Genomic DNA, 19310 nt, shown 5'->3' with positions numbered 1-19310 from the left:
AGGGTTACACCGTCCTGGATCTCTGGCCCTGGGTGGGACGGTTACCTGCCTCCTCCTGGTTCATAAATAGCCGATGTCTGCAAAGGGCTCTGCGCCCTGCAGCCCGGCTCAGCCTGTAGGGGCCTCCCAGCTCATCCCCCCACTCCCAGCAGCCAGGCGTGTGTGCTAACAGGCAGCTGAAGCAGAAACTCTTGTCTGCAGGAGGGGAGGCCGCTCCCAGCCCCCCACCCCCCTGTCGCCCTCCTCTCCCTCGGTCCAGTGCCCTCGGAACAACGCGTGCAGCGGGGGGTGCCGAGCACCGTCCAACCCAACCCTCCGCCCCGCATCGGGCGGACCCACTTCGAGCCGGGGCTGCGGCACCCCCGGCTCTGGCTCTCTCCCTCCCGGATGGCCTCTCGCTCGCTCTGTCTGTGTCTCGGTCCCTTTTTCATTCTCTCCAGCCCACTCCCCTTTCCGTCTGCTCCCCGCTTCTCGCCCCAGGCCGCCAGTCACGGACACGCCGCCTGGTGACCCTGGGTGCGTAGCAGGCGCGGCTCGTGAGCCCCGCAGAGTGGCTGAACCCCCCCCCCCGCACACACACACACACACAGCCCCGGCCCCCGCCCCGGCCAGGCGGAGCCGAAATGGTTAATTCCATGTCGCGGCGTGATGCGAACAGCAGCGGGTGACCTTACAAATGCCCATCCTGGCCTTGGCGAAGCGATGAATGGGGAAGCGGGGTGGGGGCGAGGCATGGACAGGCTCCGTTGCCATGGAGCCCCATCCAGGATTTGCTCGCATCACAGCCAGCCCCAGATCTCCCTAATGGACCTAACGCAGGAGAGAGACTCGCCCTCAATCAGTCCCTGCCTCCGGCCCGGGGTGGATGTCTCCATTTGGAGCATTAGTGGGCAGCGAGGCGCTCCGGGGCGGGGGGAGGATCTGCAGCGATTTAAAAGCCTTTGCATTAGGTCCAGGCGGGGACGAGCGACCGGGGAGGGGTGGCGGAGAGGGCAGCGCTGACAGATGTACATAGTTTGGAGCCGGTGACGTCCGTTCCGTCGCCAGCAAAGGGGGGAGGGGGCGGCGGGGGGGGGGAGGGGGCAAAAAAAAAAACAGAATGAGCAATTGCGGGAGAGTCCTGCATATTTCAGGAGATGCAGAGGACATTTGGGCAGGCGTAAATGCACGCCGCCATGGCTTCGCTTAGCCATGAACCTGTCACCGCTTTGTTCCTCCACCTCCTAAGGGTCTCCCGATGCACCCACTTGTCTGCGGGAAGGGGGGGCTTCTTCCCCCTGCCCGGCTTCTGCTGCCACCGCTGCTGAGATGAGCCCTGCCGGCTGCAGGGTGGCAGGCTCTCGGCTCTTTTGATCCCTTCACCCAGCCATGGGGGTCTGGCTGTGGCCTCTGCTCTGGGGCTTCCAGATGGAGCTTGTGTGGGGTGCAGGGAGCTTCCAGCCCCAGAGGTCGCCTCCCCCCAAGGCCAGGACGCCCAAGGCGAAGGAATGGACTCCATCATCGTCCTCTTCCTCAGCTTCCACTTGGGTGCCCACCCCGGACCTCGACAAGGTGGACCTGGAGGGTTCTGAGGCAGCCTTGACTTTCCTGTACTCGGGGGACACTCTGAGGCTCTCCCAAGCCAACTGCAGCCGCCGCTTTGAGGTGCGGGACGGGGGCAGGGCCTCCAGCCCCCCGCCGGGCCTGCGCTCCGCCCTGAGGGGGGCCACCGAGACCCTGACCCACGCCACCAACTTCCTCAACATGATCTTCCAGACCAATGACATCAGGGAGTCGAGCGTCAAGGAGGATGTGGAGTGGTACCATGCCCTGGTCCGGAGCGTCGTTGAAGGGGATCCCCAGGTCTACCGGGCCGTGCTGACCTTTGACGCCCACCCGGCGTCTTCCAAACCCCAGCTGATGCTCCAGGCCACCAAGGAGAACAACGAGATCCTGCTGCAGGACCTGTCTGCCTCTTCCGAGAGCCTGCGGAACCTGAGCTGGGAAAACCAGTGGTTCAACGGCCTGCAGGCCCAGCGGGGCCTTTTCCTGCACAAGCGGGTCCTCAGCAATGACCTCAAGAGCCTGGACACCCCCAAGTGGAACCGGGGCGACAGCTACGTGATGGACTCCAGCCACATCAAGTGGTCACCGCCCTTCCTGGAGTGCCAGGAGAGCAAGTTCCTGCCCAGCTGGATGGTGACCCTGTCCTCCTCCTTCTACGGTCTGAAGCCGGACCTGAGCCCTGAGTTCAAGTGAGTGGGGGCGACACCGGTGGGGGGGGGGTGCCTGTGGGGGGAGGTGCATGAGGATGAGGGTGGGGGGGTGCTTGGGAAGGAGCATTCAGAGCGCTGCATTCCCCCTCCCCTCCAGCCCACAGCCGGGGGTGGGCGGATTCTCTTTTCGTCTCACTTCCCTGGGCTGCAGACTTGGAGGAATTCCCCCCCACCCCCGCACTGCAGAGTGCAGAGCTGGGGGTCCCACCCCCCACCTAACTGGGGTGCCAAACTGGGGGATTTCCCCCACCTAACATACCCCACCCCAGGGTGCCAAACTGGGGGATTCCCCCCACGTAACATATCTCCCCGGATGCAGAGCTGGGGATCCCCCACCTAATACACCCCACCCCGGCATGTGGAGCTGGGGATCCCCCACCTACAATATCCCACCCCGGGGTACGAAGTTGGAGATACCCTGACCTAAAATACCCCACCCCCATGTGCAGAGCTGGGGATCCCCCACCTGACATAACATACCTCACCCCAGGATGCAGAGCTGGTGGACACCCTCCCCCCCGGCACTGAACGTACCCCACCGCAGGGTGCCAGACTGGGGGATCCCCTACCTAACATACCCCACCATGGGTGCAAAACAGGGGGATTCCCCCACCTAGCATACCCCTGGGATGCAGTGCTGCACGGTTCCCCTAGCCCCCACTCTCTGGGTGCAGAGGGGCCGGGATCCCTGCCACTTACATGCTCAGAGGTGCAGAGCTGCAGGAATTTCTTCATCCCACCTACGCCTTGGCACAGAGCTGCAGAGGTGCCCGTCAGCCCAGCTACCCTGGGACAGAGCTCTGGGGACCCCCTCTGGTCCATCGCCCTGGGTGTGGACCTGCAGGGGCCACCAGCGTACACACCTCTGGGTCTCCACCACATCTTTCCTCACCCCTTCCCCGGGGTTCCCAGTGCCCTGGACTCTGCTGGAAGACAGGCTGGACGCCAGCTGACATTGTCACTGTATTTTCAGGTGGTGACCCCAGCAGACCCCCAAGCCAAAGCCCTGGCCAGCCAATCCATGGCTGGACCCTGAACGAACCTGGCTCCAGGTGGTTATTACAAGGGGGGGTTTGAGGTACGGCATGACGGGTCACTGATGGATTGGGAGCAGGGGGAGCCCTTTCACCCCCCTGGCCTCAGCCCTCCTTTCTTGCCGCGGCTCACTCTGATCACAGGGAATCCCAGCGCTCCTGCCAGACTCCAGGCATCCTGTGTGTTTGGTTCTGCTCCGCTTCTGGGGGCTACAAGCTTCCAGCCGGCAACTCTGGCGCTCGGTGCCAAGCCCCTGTGCCACCCTTGGCATCCCCGTCCTTCCTCCCAGGCTCCCCACGGGCGTCCTTTGCACGAGATCATGTAGGGGGAGGGGAGAAGCTATTTTCAGCCCCCCAGAGTGGCCAGGGACCGACTGAAATGGGAGGGGGCCTCAACCTCCTTGTTTGCATCCCAGCATTCCAGATCTATCGGGGACCGTGTCAGAGCAGGGAGAGGGGGCCAGGCCAGGCCACCTGGTGAGCAGCAAAGGGTTAACGCAGCCTCGCCGGCGTGGCCTGGGCGATCGGCCCTAGGACAAGGCGAAATGGATTCCCCCCAGCAAGCCCCTGTCTTTCCATGCCGTGACCAAGGAGCCAAACAGGCTTGGCCAACAGGAGGGAGGGCAGGCGAGACAAGCCAGAGAGGGGACAATAGAAGCGCAAAGACAAGCAGCAGGTCAGAAGCAGCACTGGGATTTACCTGGATCCCAATCTAGTGTTTCCCCCACTGGACTATAGCGGCTCTCATAAGACAGTGGCGTCCTTCTACCCAGCTATGGTTTATAGGGCCAGCTCTGGACTCGGAGCCTTTGGCGTTTGATACCGAGGTGTTTCTGGAACGATGATGCTCAAGAGGGTTGATCTATGCCGGTGCGAAGGGACGGTAAACCTAGGATCACAAGAGAAGGTGCAGGACCAGAATGCTGGGTGATAAGACCAGAACATTGCCAATGCTTTCCCAGGGCTCCGAGGTTAACTTTCTACAGATTCCAGTCAGAGCCTGTTCTCTAGGATAGCTGCCCAGAAATAGGATTTACGCGTTTCCTTCTAGCGCTTCACATCCTGGAGCCCAAACCAAAAGTTCCAATCCAGAGTTGCATCCAAAGTCTCAGCTCCGGTGGGTCAAATCCGAGGACCTCCCCAAACTCTGGGTCACTGCGGATTTGGAGCTGGAACCCTCCATAGTTGGGGTGGCTGGAATCTAATTCAGCCCATTATAGAGAGAAGAAGATTGGAGCTACATCCAGAGCTTGGAACTGGAGTCAGACATCCTAAGGCCAGCAGGGCCCATTGTGATCATCCAGTCTGACCTCCTGCATAACACAGGCCAGAGAACTGCCCCCAGGTAAATTGTTCTGATGGTTAATGACTCTTACCATTACATTTACGCCTTATTTCCAGTCTGAATATGTCTAGCTTCAACTTCCAGCCGCTGGATTGTGTTAGACCTTCCTCTGCTAGACTGAAGAGCCCGTTATGAAATATTGGTTCCCCACGTAGGTACTTACAGACTGTGATCAAGTCAATCAACAGATTGGTTTCATCTTTTCTTGGGGCATGTCTCCTACAGGTGATTCTGCTCTTGGGTCCTGCCTTATTTGCTCGAAGTGAGAAGCAATATTACCCTCTATCCAAAGAGAGGTCCCATGACCCCAGCCTTAGGATGGGGAAGGATTGGGTGCTGATGGAGGCATGTATCTCTTTCTATTTGTTTTCTGAAGCTGGTGCCATCTGGAGCCACCCAGAGTCTCAGCATTCTGCTTTTGCACATATCTAGGCATCAATAGGTCCCCCCGGCTCTCCCTTCTATTGCCAGCTGTTTTCCTGCTTACAGAAAACAGAAATAACATGTGGCCGTTTACACTGTGTCCTCCAAGCATAGATGGCACCCCCTGGCCACGAGTTTATGCAGGTGAATAAGTCTGATCTGAGTATACATCATGCCCTCCTGCTTGTTTCTGGTCACCTAGAGCCGTATGGGTCAGTTTCATCTCCTATAAAGTCATGCCCTGCTACAAAGGTACCACCATGTTGTGTAACCGTCCGTGCTTTTTGTATAAATCGCAGGATACATGCACACGCACTCCTATGCACACACAGTCACAGACACACAATCCCACACAGTCACACACACATGCACTCAGACTCACACCCAATCCCACACACGCAGAGTCACATACATACTCAGAATCACACACACTCAGATACACACCTAGCCACACACGCACTGAGACGCACACAGTCTCACAAACACACACACCCCTGCCAGACAAGTATTCTCAGCATTGTAAAAAATATATATATATATATATATATATATATCCCTCCCCACTGCTGGAAATGCACGGCCAATGTTTCTACCAGCAGACGCCCCTCACTAGAGCAATGCGAATTGTGGAAGGGAGCCCTGTTGAAAAAAAATACAAGGAAAATGGCTTCCCTGGTGGAGCTTAATATTTCTCAGAACCTGGACAACAGCTGTAAAAATACACAGTCAGCCCCTTTCCAGCATCATCCAGCTAATTCATCCGTCTAGCGCTCATGCACGGCACATTCGTGTTGCTCTATGGACGGCGATCAAGCCCCTTCGAGCTTTGGTTTTATTCCAGACGCAGGGTTAGTTGGGGACAGCCGTCAGCAGGGACACTGCAGTTGTTTCAGTTTTACGGTGAATGAGGTTCCCTCCTAGAGGATTTCAGACACTGCCTTGGCTGTCTGGGCAGCTATCTGCACAAACCAGACCCAATTCAACGCCTCCTCTGGCCCAGCCCACTCCTTCGTTTATTTCCCCACCTCCCCTGTCTTTCACGACGTGTCCCACGTGTCCTTCATGCGTTGCTGAATCCCTAGTCGCTACTCCGTGTGGCCTGTGCCACTGACACACTCCCTTAATAACTCCCTGACTCATCCCTTCCCCCCGCACTCTCTTTCTCCCTGATTTCCCAACTCTACGTTGGACTGACTTTCCTCCCGGATTCAAGGGGCAGAGCTCCTGTTGAGAACTGGCAGCATGGTCTAATGGGTGGAACAGCAGACTGGGGAATCAGGAGACCTTCATTCTGTGCCACTGACCTGCTGGGTGACCTTGAGCCAGTCATGTCCCTGCTCCGTGCCTCAGTTTCCCCTCCTACCTTGTCTGTTTAGCTTGTAAGTTCTTCTGTCTCTCACTGCATGTCGATACTGCACCTAGCACAATGGGGCCCTGATTTCAACTGGGGCCGCTAGGCCATGTTGTAATATAAATAATAATTGTATGGGCGTTGGTCCTCATTTACATGCTCATGGCTGGTCTATTGGGCACTACAATGGCCCAAATTAATTCTCCTAATTTTGTTAGATAAATGAGCGTTTTCTCTCACATATATATAAAACCCCCTCCTGAATTCTGATCACTTCCAGGTCTATTGAAGATCTGTCACTGTCTGAGAGCCCTGTAACGGGGAAACCGCTGGGGCCTCTTGGCAGAAGCAGCTGTTCGGGCAGCCCTTTGTGCTGGGATAAGGCCTTCCCGTCCCCTCCTGCAGAATCACCTCCCTTTGGGTCAGTTCTCTGCAGAGAGGTTCCAATGGGAGGCAAGGAAGCCCTCCCAGCCAGCCACTTAGTTCTGGTTCTCAGCCTGCAGCTCTCCCTCTTCCTAGGTACGTATCTGCCCTCACCCTAGCCCCCCACGGGAACGGATTGATTTTAGCCTCGCAGCATCCCAGGAGGGGGGACATCTTTGCAGGAGTGGGGACTGAGGCACAGAGAGATTAAGGCCCTGATCTTCAAAGGTACCTAGGCGCCCAACTCCCATGGAAGACCTAACCCTGCCCTGCTTTCAATGGGAGTTAGGCACCTTTGAGAACCTGGGCCAAAGTGACTTGAGCGAGGTCACACAGGACATCTAGGTCTGATCCGGGACGCACACCTAGTCTCAGTCCAGTGCCCAATCCATTAAACCACCCTTCCTACAAAGCTGCACAGTACTATCTCTCTCTCTCTCTCACTTTCTGGGCAAAAGTCATCTCTGTGCCGAGGGCCCCGAGGCTTATGCCCCACTTAATAATCCCACCTAACCTCTCCTTGTTTGTTTACTATGATTACTATTGTGCCCTCGCCCAGCACTTCACTGTGCTTGGCGCTGTACAGACCCAGAACAAAAAGACAGTCCCTGTCCTACAGAGCTTGCAATCCAAGCTGCTCTTAAGTAACTGGTCCTAGCATGACTTAAATAGGGCATAAGCCTCATGCTGACCCCCAGGGAGAAGGCTGGAAGTCCCAGAGTGGCTCTCACAGTTTCTGTGAGCAGCAGGAGCTCCTTGGGGATTTTCCAGGAGGAAATTCCCTCAGGCAGTGCCACCTCCAGAAACCGATCAGGTCCAGCCAGCCACTGCATCTGGAATCGCACAGAGGGTCTGTCTACACTGCCATCCGAGGTGTGGCTGTGGATCTAGCCAGCTCCAGTAACAAGAGCAGTGAACCTGCAGCAACCTGGGCTTGCCACTCGAGTACCTACCCAGTGGTCCTGTGTGGACCTGTACAGCCCGCACTACCGCCGCCTCACTGCTACTTGCTGGATGGAGCTCAGCGAGCTAGATCAGAGCTAGCTGGGGTATGTCTACACGTGCTGCAGTCGCTTCTCTGACTGTAGTGTAGACAGACCCAGAGCCTTAACCATGTGGCATTCAGATGGAGCTCTCTTTGTTGTCCCTCAATCCTGCAAGGTGCTGAGCACTCTGGATCCAGCAAAAGCACGTAGACACAGGCTTAGTTTTACATAGGTGAGCAGCCCCATTGACTTGAGTGGGAGGAAAGTATCCATTTGTCGCCTTTTATTTCATACTTAGCTTATAAACCTTTTGGGGCAAGGACCATTTGTTGGTTATAGCTGTGTACAGCTCCGGGCCCTGATGGGGACATGGAAGCAGTACTCCGATACAAACAACAAATAGCAATGAAAAGATATTAAATCCTGAATTCTTTACTCAGTTATCCGGCAGCTTTTCCACGGTAACCGGTCACAGCAGCAACTTCGCACTCATTAAAGACCAACTAACTCATGTGTAGGTGCTGGAACTAGGGGTGCAGCTGCACCCGCTGTCTTGAAGTGGTTTCCATCATATCCAGGGTTTACAGTTTGGTTCAATGGCTCTCAGCCCCCACTATACAAATTGTTCCAACCCCCCTGCTCTTATGCCAAGTAGGACTTTATACCCCCAAAAGGGAAAAGAGCCAGAGACGTCACAAGTGCACTACGGACTTTGCTCATTGCCAACGTATTGTACGTAGGTGCTCAGATACCATGGTGATGGGCAGTGACACAAAACCCTAAGGTAGATAGGCAGATTTTACTCAATCCTTTAAAAAAGCACCTGCTAAATTCCCAAAGGTGAATTTCACCTGAGTAAATATTTCAGGATTTCCCCCCAAGATTTAAAAAAACACAAAACAAACCCCCCAAAGTCCTTAGTCTTGAGAAAAGAAGACTGGCGGGGGGGTGGCCGGCAGACCAGGTAAAAGTCTTTAAATATGTTAAGGGCTGTTACAAAGAGGACAGTGATCAGTTGTTCTCCACGTCTGCTGAAGGTAGGATAAGAAGTAATAGGCTTACTCTGCAGCAAGGGAGATTTAAGTTAGATGTTGGGGAAAACTTTCTAACGATAGGGGTAGTTGAGCTCTGGAACAGGATTCCGAGCGAGGTTGTGGAATTCACTGGAGGTTTTTAAGAACTGGCTGGACAAACCCCTGTCAGGGATGGTCTAGGTCCTGCTTCAGCGCAGGGGGCTGGACTGGATGACTTCTTGAGGTCCCTTCCAGCCCTACATTTCTCTGATTCTGTGAAATATCCTTCCCTGAGTTACTGCGAATACCTCAAATGATTAAACCTTTTACAAATCTCACTTTCCACCCCCGATGCTTTGTGTTCACCTTTTAGAGCCCATCACGCAAGTGCTGAAAACACATAAGTTTCACTTATGGTTTATAGTCAATTTCTATCTAATCTAATCTAATCACCGATCATCTATCTATCTATCTAAATCATCCTAGCCTGTCCATCTCATAAGGCTGTGGGTCATTTCTATGGATTTTAGGTTTCTTAAAAACATCTGTGTTTTTTGTTGAGGGGAGGACTGGGGTGTTTTTTATTTTATTTTATTTTTGTTTGATTGATTTGTTTTATGGAACGTAAATCTAGGAGTTTAGGCCCTGATACTGCAGTGGACCCCAGCACCCACCCGGCGCTCATTGCAGGATCAGAGGCTAAACCTGGCAGTGTTCCTTTAAGAAACCCTACTCTATTTAAACGAGGTTTAGAATTAAAAGGGTGATCAATCTTAGTGCAGCACTAGTGGGAGCTGCTATAATATGTCCAGCCAGCCAGATTATGGATCTGATGGGGGATTCACCCACACGTTGCCCTAATTCAGGCTGTGTCCCTGCCTCCCTTCCCTTTCTCCCCCAGACCTCACCCCCATGCTTCTGGCTGCCACCCAAGGCAGGTGGTATAAATAGAAAGGTGGTTGTGACTGCCTGGATCGCTCAGCCTCGGGAACAGCTGTGCCCAAGACACACCCACAGGCTGAGCAGTCAGTAAGCCCTAAATCTCATCTCCCTGCACCCAGGGCAGAAGTGCGCTGTGGGGGAGCCCAGGAAGCCAGCTGGCCCACCGCCCATAGAGGCAGGCCTGCTGCAGCCCACGCTGCCTATCGGGGGTTTGTTTACAAAACAAACAACCCCTCGTCCCTTCCCAGGCAACACCTGGCATGTGTGATTCCCCCTTCCCTGCCAGCTTCTGGATCCATGCTGCTTAAAGGACTCTCCCTGTCTCTGGATGGAGAATGACAAGGGAGAGAGACATGCAACAGGGAAAGGAGGTTGTTGCCATCCGGTGCATGGAAAATGGGTCAAAAACTAATGAATGGCTCCTGAGTAGAGCTGCACAGGCTGATCTAATCTATCTATCAACGTATGCAAGTCAAGATCCGTCTGTCTTTCTATCTCCCCACCCCATGCATCCAGCCACACTCTCTTTCTCCCCCAGTTTATCTGTTTCCTTTTCCTTGCTCTCTGTTGTTTCCCTCGTCACCTTCGTTGGATGGCTCCTCGCCCTGGGATTCTTAGGTCCCAGGCCCAATTATCTTCTTAATCACATCAGTGCAACTGCGGGGTAGTCAGAGGACTGTAACAGGCTTAACCGAGGGGAATTTGCCCCAATGGGGCCTAGTTCTCCCATTTTATGTATCCCTCGTGTAATCCCCCCACCTTCCCTGTCACATGGCTACAACTGCCGTGCACACAACTATGCACAGATAAATGCGCGTGCACTACGTGCGGTGATGAGAAGAACTATATTTTGCACATCGCTAGCCCCTTTCATCTGAGCTCTGTACAAACAGGGGGAAATCCTGGGCAGAGAGCCAGTGTGATACCTTAGCACCACTTAAAGTCCCCAGCCTGGCACTGTTCCCCCCTGCACGGGGGCAGGGTTCTCCCAGCAAGGACAACTTTCTTTCCAGCTCAGGTTTCGGTTCTGCAATTTGCAGGTCGCAGTCTCCTGCAATACGATGGTTATTTCCGTGCAGTGGCGCACAAGGCTAATATCACTCTGGGGTGTATTAACAGGAGCTTTGTATGTAAGACACGGGAGCTAACTGGGGTGATTCTCTCGTTCTGCTCAGCCCTGGTGAGGCCTCAGCTGGAATCGTGCGTCCAGTTCTGGGCACCACTTCAGGAGAGAAGTGGACAAATTGGAGGGAGTCCAGAGAAGAGCAACAAAAGTGATTGAGGGTTTAGAAAACCTGAACGATGAGGAAAGGTTAAAAAAACCGGGCGTGTTTAGTCTTGAGAAAAGAAGGCTGAGGGCGGGACCTTTAACTTTCTTCAAATACTTTAAGGGCTGTTACAAAGAGGACAGGAATCCATTGTTCTCCATGGCCACTGGAGGTAGGACAAGATTTAATGAGCTTAATCTGCAGCCATAGGGAGATTTCGGTTAGCTCTTGGGAAAAATCTTTCTACCTTTCAGGGTCATTAAGCTCTGTGAAGTAAGGCTTTCACGGGAGGTTGTGGAGTCCCTGTCATTGCTGTTTTTTAAGAGCAGGTTAAATAACTTGTCAAGGATGGTCTAGGTTCACTTGGTCCTGCCTCAGTGCAGGGGGCTGGACTGGATGATCTCTCGAGGTCTCTTCCAGCCTGACATTGCTATGAGAGTAGCCACTGGAAATCTGAGTCCCATTGTGCTAGGTGGACAAGAGACAACCCCTGCCCCAAAGCGCTCACAGCTTGAATAGACAAACCAGACAGGGGTGGAAGGGGAAACTGAGGCAGAGAGAGGGAAAATGACTTCCATGAGGTCACGGAGCCTGTTAGCGGCAGTGCCAAGAATAAAACCCAGGCCTCCCACGGCCTTAGTGAAAGCAGAATGAGATGTCTGTGCCATTGGGAGCCCGTGTGGCCAAGCCTAGTGTCCTGGCTATTCGACCACACAGGCAGAGCCTGAGTTTACAGCCTCAGTCCAGAGGTCGTTCACAGGTTGAAGGCAGCCTTCTTTCCCACCCTGGGCACCAGAACAGTGGTGGGGACCATTGCAGCTTCTTTGACCCTTAGTGCTACGGCCTGGTCCCATGGGAGGAAAGAGGGGGAACCTAAGGCTCAGGTTCCCAGCTCCTGCTGCACCCAACCCTTGCTCCTGTCTTCCAGGGGCGTGGTGAGGATGGACGTCAAGCTGCAGAACGTGGACATCAATCAGTGCGCCAGTGGCCCAGGATGGTTCACCGATACGCACCAGTGTGATCTCAACAGTACACAGGTAAATGGGGCCGGGGCTCATTAGTGCTGCCCACACCCCTCCCTGCCAGGCACCACTTAGCACCTTGTTTGCCCCCTCTTCCTCTGACAGCTCTTCGTTTATTGCCTCACTGAACCCCTATGTAGGAGCAGCTTGGCCTCAGAGGCCAAGTCCAGATCCAGACTTTCCCACAGCCCGAGCTGGGCTTTGGGGACAGGGGAGTTTCCAGCTCCCCAGGCAAACCCCAGTGCGACTGAAATCCCTCTCCCTGGGCCAGAGGGCCTGATCCAAAGCTCAGTGGACCCAACGGAAGAACTCCCTCAGACTTCAGTGGGCTCTAGTTCAAACCCTTAGATCTCGCTTCCCTCCACTCCCAAGGGACATTATCCTTCCTTGTAATTTCACTCCTCTTTCCAGAGTCCTTCTCTCTCCTGGTTTCCGCTACTCCCTGGCTCTCCTTCACCGCTGAATATTATCCCCACTCCTGCTGACCCATCTGCTTAGCTCAGCTGCTCCCTGCCTCGCAGCCAGTGAGGTTTACTGTGCAAATCTGCATGTACGCACATTGGTTTTTGTTTCACCACGAGAGACAGTGTGTGACCTGACTCCCTCCGAGCTGCGTGAACCCATCCCCATTCACAGACCTTTGACCCCCCATTCCATGGCAGCTATCACCCCATCCCCTGAGTTCAGATGTTGCAACTCTGCACTGACCAGCTGCTGGCTGCTATGCCCCCCTATTGAAAGAGTTCCCACAGTGGGCAGTTTGAAAAGCTTCTGGAATCAGAGCCATCTTCAGTGCATAACCCCCTTCCCCCCACCCCCAAGAAGTGACCCCATGGGAATAGAATGATCTGTCTATTTTAGGTACCGATCTGCCACCCATGACCCTACTCTCTGAACACCTCACAGTCTTCAACATAGTTAGCCTCACAACCCATCAGTGAGGCAGGTGAAACCCCACTGTACAGATGGGGAAACTGAGGCACAGAGCGAGCCAAAGAGGCGGAACCTCAAAGGTATTAGGTTTTTATTATTATTAGGCATTTATTTGATTTCAGTGGGAGTTGGGCCCCTGAATAGCTTTGAGGGCCTGGGCCTAAGAGTCTTGCCCAAAGTCACACCGGAAGTCCGTTCTGGAGGAGAAAATTGCACATACGTCTCTGGCGTTCCAGGCTAGAGCCCTAACCCCTGGGCAACGCTGTTCTCTTTGGGAGAGGCAGGGGTGCCTAGAGGTCTGCCATTAGGAGGCAGGAAGTCCTGAGTGCAATTCTGAGCTAGAACTGAAGCCCTTGCTTGTAGGGTTGCCAATTTCGTTTGGACGTATTCCTGAAGGTTTCATCACTGGAGGTGATCTTCAAATCAAGATTAATCTTTAATTCCTGCAGACGCCAGGAAAATCCTGGAGGGTTGGCAACCCTACTTGCTTGGTGGGTGACGCTGAGCAAGTCCCTTTGCCTTCTGGGGGATTTCCCCATCTGTAGAATGGGGAGAATCAGGTTTTCCTCCCTCATAGGGGTCATTAGCTAACATCTGACCACACAAACTGCTGAGTGTGGTTAGTTAAGGATGAAGCAGATTTCAAGAGTTTTCTAACCACCTCCAATGAAGACAACACCTGTACAAAGTGTGACTTTTCCTGTAGGGCCTACAAAAATAGCCTGCTTCATTGTGGTGTGGCAAGAATGCAGCCTGGAGATCTCAAAGGCGTTGAAGGGAGTTGGGCCCCCCAACTTCCTTTGACGTTCCATGAGATTTGGGCCCCCCAGCTCACTTTGAACCTCCCATTTGTTGGGAATACAGATATTTTAGCATCATTAGCATGCGCTCTGTTTTCCTCCCCATCCCCCAGGGCCGAGTGCAGTATAAATGCCTGGATGATTAGATAGACAGAGATACCAGATTATACCCATGTTAAGGTACGTCACATTTCGGGGCTTAATGTACTTGGCAGTGTCTCTTAGCCATCACATGGAGCATTCACCGCTGTAATACCCGTCCTGGCAGCCCCGGCATGTCCCCTCTGCTCAGCAGGGAGAGAGGAAGCCAGCAGCTTCTCCAAGCAGGAGCGGGATGGGGATCGAGATGGTTGCTTTTATCATTTGGGGATTAGGAGGTTCAGCACTTGGGATCTAATGTCCAATCAGATCTCCTGCAGCCTCCAGGGCCCTTTTAAATGACAAACCCAGCAAGATCCCACCCCACATCCCTTTTGATGTAATTATCCATTAAAAAATAAATAGAAAGGCAGCGCGGCCGGCTTTGTTAATTAACGAATCTTGCCTTGTCCTGCTTCTCTTTTTGCTCCCATCTCTCCCATGCTGGGTAAATACCAGGGACACCCACCTCTCTCTTTCCCTCTCTCTCTCTCCCTGTGTAATTAAAAGGCTGCCTTTGAATTACTGGAGCGCTGCTTAAATTTGCAGGGTTAATGCACTCCGGTCGGCGGAAATCATGGAATCAGCATACAAGACCAGGAGGGGAAGGGGGCAGTTTTCAAGGCACCCAGGAGCAAAAGGAGAGGGATGGGGTGGTGGAGGGAGGACAGGCAAACGGGATGGGCTAATAGATCCAAGGGTAATAATCCCGCCTCCGTTGCGTGATCTTTGCCACCATGACCCAGCTCAGAGACATCCCCCAAGAGCATTAATGAGCACGGTTGCTCCTTGTCTCCTTAGCTCGCACTGGCTATCAGTTTCCTTGGTCTATTTCTGGCTCCCCTGGGGGATTGTGTCTCCCCATACCCACCGCATGGTTATTTGGCTCCATCCCACTTCCACCCATGGGCCAGCTGCTGCCCCCTTCCGGCATAGCCATTGGTCCTGCATGAGCAATGTGCAACTTACCATACAAAGCTTGTGCTTCCCCTTATGACCATAGAGGGCCCGACTGAGATCTGGGCCCCACTGTGCGAACACATGGGGAGAGACAGTCCCTGCCCCAAAACTGCTGAATAGACAAGGGGGTGGGAGGCACAGAGAGGGGAAGTGAGGTGTGCAAGGTCACCCAGCAGATCAGTGCTAGATATGAGAAGAGAACCCAGGCGTCCTGATTCCCAGGCCAGTGTCCTCCCTCGCTGGATCCTGCTGCATCGCTCCCGACTCTGGCGGACGGAGAGTTGAACCCAGTTGTCTGGTAGCCCTCGTCCCTGCTTTCCGGTGCTCGGCCTGTTGTCTTAGATTAAAGTTTCTTGCCCATGTTTAAAGCAGCTCCCAAAGTTCAAATGATGCAGACCCAGAGGGGTAGCACTCACACAGAAAGCCCTAGGGAAAAGCAAAACACCCAGGGATGAACCGGCCTGAACAGACAGGACTGCAGGGGAGGCAGAGTGGATACTTTGGGAGCCGCTGGCATCTTGCCTGGCCCAAAAGGAGCACTGGGAGGGGAAGCAGTGGGCGAAGGGGCCTGTCACCTCTACATCCCAGACCAATGATCAGAAGCTGTTCCCCTTGTCGGAGGGTGTATCACTGGCCTGGGGAGTGGAGCTGGTCCGCTTCCTGAGCCAGGTGTTTACAGCACACGGAACGCCACCCCTTGGCAGTCCCGGCACCCAGGCTGGCCAGAACGCAGCAGCACAGGACCTGTTGTGTGGATAGCACCAGAGGCAGGGCTGTCTGAGCCAGCAATGCCGCCTGCACAAAGCGGATGATGGGGAACGCGCGCTGAGAGCCGGGAGAGGGGAGATGGGGGGAGCTTGTCTCCCTCGGCTGCCCTCCCCCACCCCTGCAATCAGTACTGCTCAGACCAGCACTGGATACATCGCAGCTGAGCAGCAAACATGCATGCGGGGGGAGGAGACAGGGATCACTTTCCATCTAACCCATCCAGCCCCGCACCCTTTCTGCTCCCAGCCTGCCCCCTGGTTCCTCCACCTTCACCTTCAGTCTGCCCTGGGGGGCACTCCGCATGGCAGGGGAAAGATTGATTCCTCTCCCCTCAGCAATTGCCTCTCGGCAGCAGAGCCGCGGTCGACGGCTGTTGCGTTTGGAAGGACGGGGCGGGGAGCGGCTGGTAGGAATGCCATTAGCTGCCAGCCCTTCGGTGGGTTCATGGCTGGGGCTCTCGCGGCTTCTGCCCTGCTCCCTGTTCTAGGCCTCGCATGCAATCTGTCCCATTTCTCCATCGCCATCTGGCCTCTGGCCTGGGATCGCGACATCCCTGGCATTAACTGGGGAGCTCTTTGCAGGCTGCCTGCGCCCGGCTTTTGCCCTCACGGTAGCGGGGATTAGCGGTTTGCAGCATTACGCGTCCATTTAGGTTTTAGGAGGGGATTTGAAAATCAGGCTTTTGCCTTTAATTCTTAAATGTTTAACCACTGGCTTCCAGAAGTAAATTTAAAGGGACAGGGGGACCGAACTGAGTGGGGGTGGGGGGAGGGAACCCCTCTAAGGACAGAGGGACAGTCATACCAAAGAAAGCCGTCTAGATTCCCGGCCGGGAGGGGTCAGGGGGAGGCCAAACGTTCCCATTGAGGCTCCAGGTTCCCCCCAGAGAAGGGGATCCGTGTCACTCACATGTGGCATGTTTTGTTCAGTGCATCCCGCAGGAAAGACGGGGCTTCGTTCTCGGAAGATACCTCTGTCTGTGCAAGCCGGGCTTCTATGGCGCAAGCAGGGCCTCCGGCACTGGCCAGTCCGGTAGGTGGTAACCCTGCCTGGCCTACCCCAGCCGGAGCATCTCCTCTGGGCGGCTGGGCTTGGCTTTTTCCTTGGGCTGCATCCACAATGCAAAGCCAAAGCTTGGCTCTCCTAGTGACCCATCTTACCCGGCCTCCCACCCCATAGCATGCGAGCACCTCCCCAACAACCCTCCCCCGTTTCACAGAGGGGGAGCTGAAGCTAAGTGACTCGCCCACGGTTGTGCAGAACGTCGGTGGCTAAGCAGGGAACTGAAGCCAGGTCTCCCATATCCAAGGCTGGTGCTTTAACCATTGTACCCTCCTTCCTCTCTAGCTTCCCAGCTCTCCGACTCCACAGGCCCCACCACCATCTCCGAGCATTATAAGCACCCGGCATTTCCAAAAGGCTCCCCCCTTCCCAGATGCTGCAGTTCCACCATCTGGAAATGCATCCATGGGTTTGGACCCTTGGGGCTGATCTGTGCCCTGCTTTGCCTTAACCTTGCCCTGATCTCCAGCCCAGTACAAAAAAATACCCTTCATCAGTGGACAGGGATGGGCGGGACTGCAAATCACAGGGCCAAGTTAAAACTGGCTCAACCAAGAAGGGTTAATGTCACGCCTTGAGTTAACCAGGCCTTAGAGATGCCCTAGCCAGAGAGAAGAGCGTCCCAATGATTGCTCTGCACCTTGGACTATCATTTATACCAGCGCAAACAAGGTGCTACCAAGTCTGAAAGGCAGCTTTTCACACCTATGCCGTGCCGGTATAGATGACGCTGTGTGTGTGTGTGTGGGGGGGGGGGGGGTGGCAGCAGAGAATCAGGCCCAGAGGCAGTGCTAGCCCATTGGGTGCCCTAAACAGGAATGTTTTTGCTCCCCCAACACCTAATAAAAAGCAAATGGGGGCCCCCCCTTGAGCTGCTTGGGGCCATAAGCAATTGCTTAGTCTGCTTACACCTAGCGCCGGCTCTGATCAGGCCCAGGCCCCATCCATGAGTCTGTTTTGCGGGAGGAGAGAAAGCAAAGGCTGTGCAGAGACACAGCGACATTTTAACCTTCCCGCACGCCTCCTTTTCACCCCTGCAGGCCCCGAGGAAAGCTCATCCCAGTACGCAGGGCAGTATGGAGCCGTGGACTCTGGGACCTTGCTCGAGTGCCAGCCCTGCAAGGAAGGATGCGTGACGTGCGTGGACAACACCCCGTGTTTGATCCAGGAGGATTGGTCCCTGCGGGCTGCTGTCCTCTCTTTCCAGGCCTTCTGCATGCTGGCCGTCTTTCTCAGCATGCTGGTCTCCTACCACTTTCGAATGAGCAAGGCAAGGCATCCGGCGGTCCCGGAGGAATGCGCTTTGACTACGGGGCCCCACTTCTCTGCTACAGTGGACTCAAAAGACCCTGGTTCTTGGGCAGTCCTCCTCTCTGCAACACCTCGGGGCCATATAGTGAAGCCTCCAAGACCTGGTGCAAGTTCTGTTCAGCATCCTTGGAGAGGGAGGAAAGCAGGATGCTCATCCTGGCTCAGAGCCCATGTCACACAGGGAAACGTTTTCAGTGGTCTCCAGTTTTAGGTGCCTCTGTTTTCTGGACACCCAACTTGAGCCACCTCGGCACCGAGCTCCTGCAGCTGCTGCAGACTTTGGCTGGAGCTGAGGGCGGGGGGCATGCCCTGCCGCACCCCTCTGTAAATCAAGGTCTTGAATGTCTCCAGCTGGGCACCCATAAAAGGGAGGTAGCCAAAATCAGAGGCCACTTCAGGAAACGGTGCTTCAAGCTCTGTGAACTGGGGTGACGCTATTGACTCACCTGCCTCGGTGCGGCACGGGAGGGTCAGCTGGCTGTGTGCAATGGGCAGGGGACCAGCACAACCCCTATACACACCTTAAGTCCCAAGAAAGCCCTGCTTAAGCCTTGCACAGGTGCCCTACCCGGGAGGGGGGGTCGACTTCCTGCCCAGCTCTCCAGAGCAGACGAGTGCTAAGCCCAGGACTAAAAACCAGGTGACCTGAGTTCTCTGCCCAGTGCTGCCCCAAAACCTGGACAGGTTGCTTTCCCCTGCTCTGTGCCTCAGTTTCCCCATATGGAAAATGGGGTGATATTTAACTGCTTCAGTCACGGGGGGAAATGTGGAGGGTGGGGCATCCTAATTCATGTTTGTGAAGTGCTTTAAGGGCCTCATCCAGAAGGCACTAGAGGCGGCAAAGTATTATAGTTAGCAGCTTGGTTTCCCCCCGCCCCATCCGTTTTCATTTAAAATAAAAATCTTCACCTGGAAAGAGCAACGTTTCCACAAGCTCCTGTTTGTTTCCATTGACAAGGGCGCCTCCTGCTGGTGCGCAGTCTCACCTGGCACACTGGATTAACTCCACTTTCAAGCCACCTCCTTTTCCAATGGGATTATTTCAAGAGCCCAGGTCCAGAATATATATATTAGTTTTATTAGAGAGGGGTGCCCAGGCCCATGGAGCTTGATTCTGGGGGGCTGCAGTGAGGATGTGGGGCATTCCCCCCCACCACCAAGTAGGGGCACATTCAGGAATACCTTCTCCACATTCAGCTCCCCTGCGGATCCATCCTCCACATTGGCATCATATGCTTGCTTGGTCTGTTCCCCCACCGCATGGATTCTCTACCAC

At 54.6% G+C, this 19310-nt stretch overlaps 1 protein-coding gene across 1 annotated transcript in view; it reads left to right on the top strand.

Annotated features, from left to right (window-relative positions):
• The first annotated feature begins 1090 nt into the window (after window positions 1-1090).
• The window catches only part of GPR179 (G protein-coupled receptor 179), a 36378-nt gene continuing 18158 nt past the window's right edge, over window positions 1091-19310 (top strand). The window contains exons 1-4 of the mRNA XM_074940398.1: window positions 1091-2234; window positions 11969-12077; window positions 16591-16693; window positions 17764-17993. Coding sequence (XP_074796499.1) covers window positions 1369-2234; window positions 11969-12077; window positions 16591-16693; window positions 17764-17993 — 1308 coding nt within the window. The 5' untranslated portion in view covers window positions 1091-1368. The remainder of the gene's footprint in view (window positions 2235-11968; window positions 12078-16590; window positions 16694-17763; window positions 17994-19310) is intronic.

Source organism: Natator depressus, chromosome 27 (genome assembly GCF_965152275.1).
Source record: "Natator depressus isolate rNatDep1 chromosome 27, rNatDep2.hap1, whole genome shotgun sequence".
Classification (NCBI taxonomy): Eukaryota; Metazoa; Chordata; order Testudines; family Cheloniidae; genus Natator; species Natator depressus.
The sequence above is the reverse complement of the archived record's forward strand: the minus strand, read 5'-3'. Positions and strand labels throughout refer to the sequence as shown.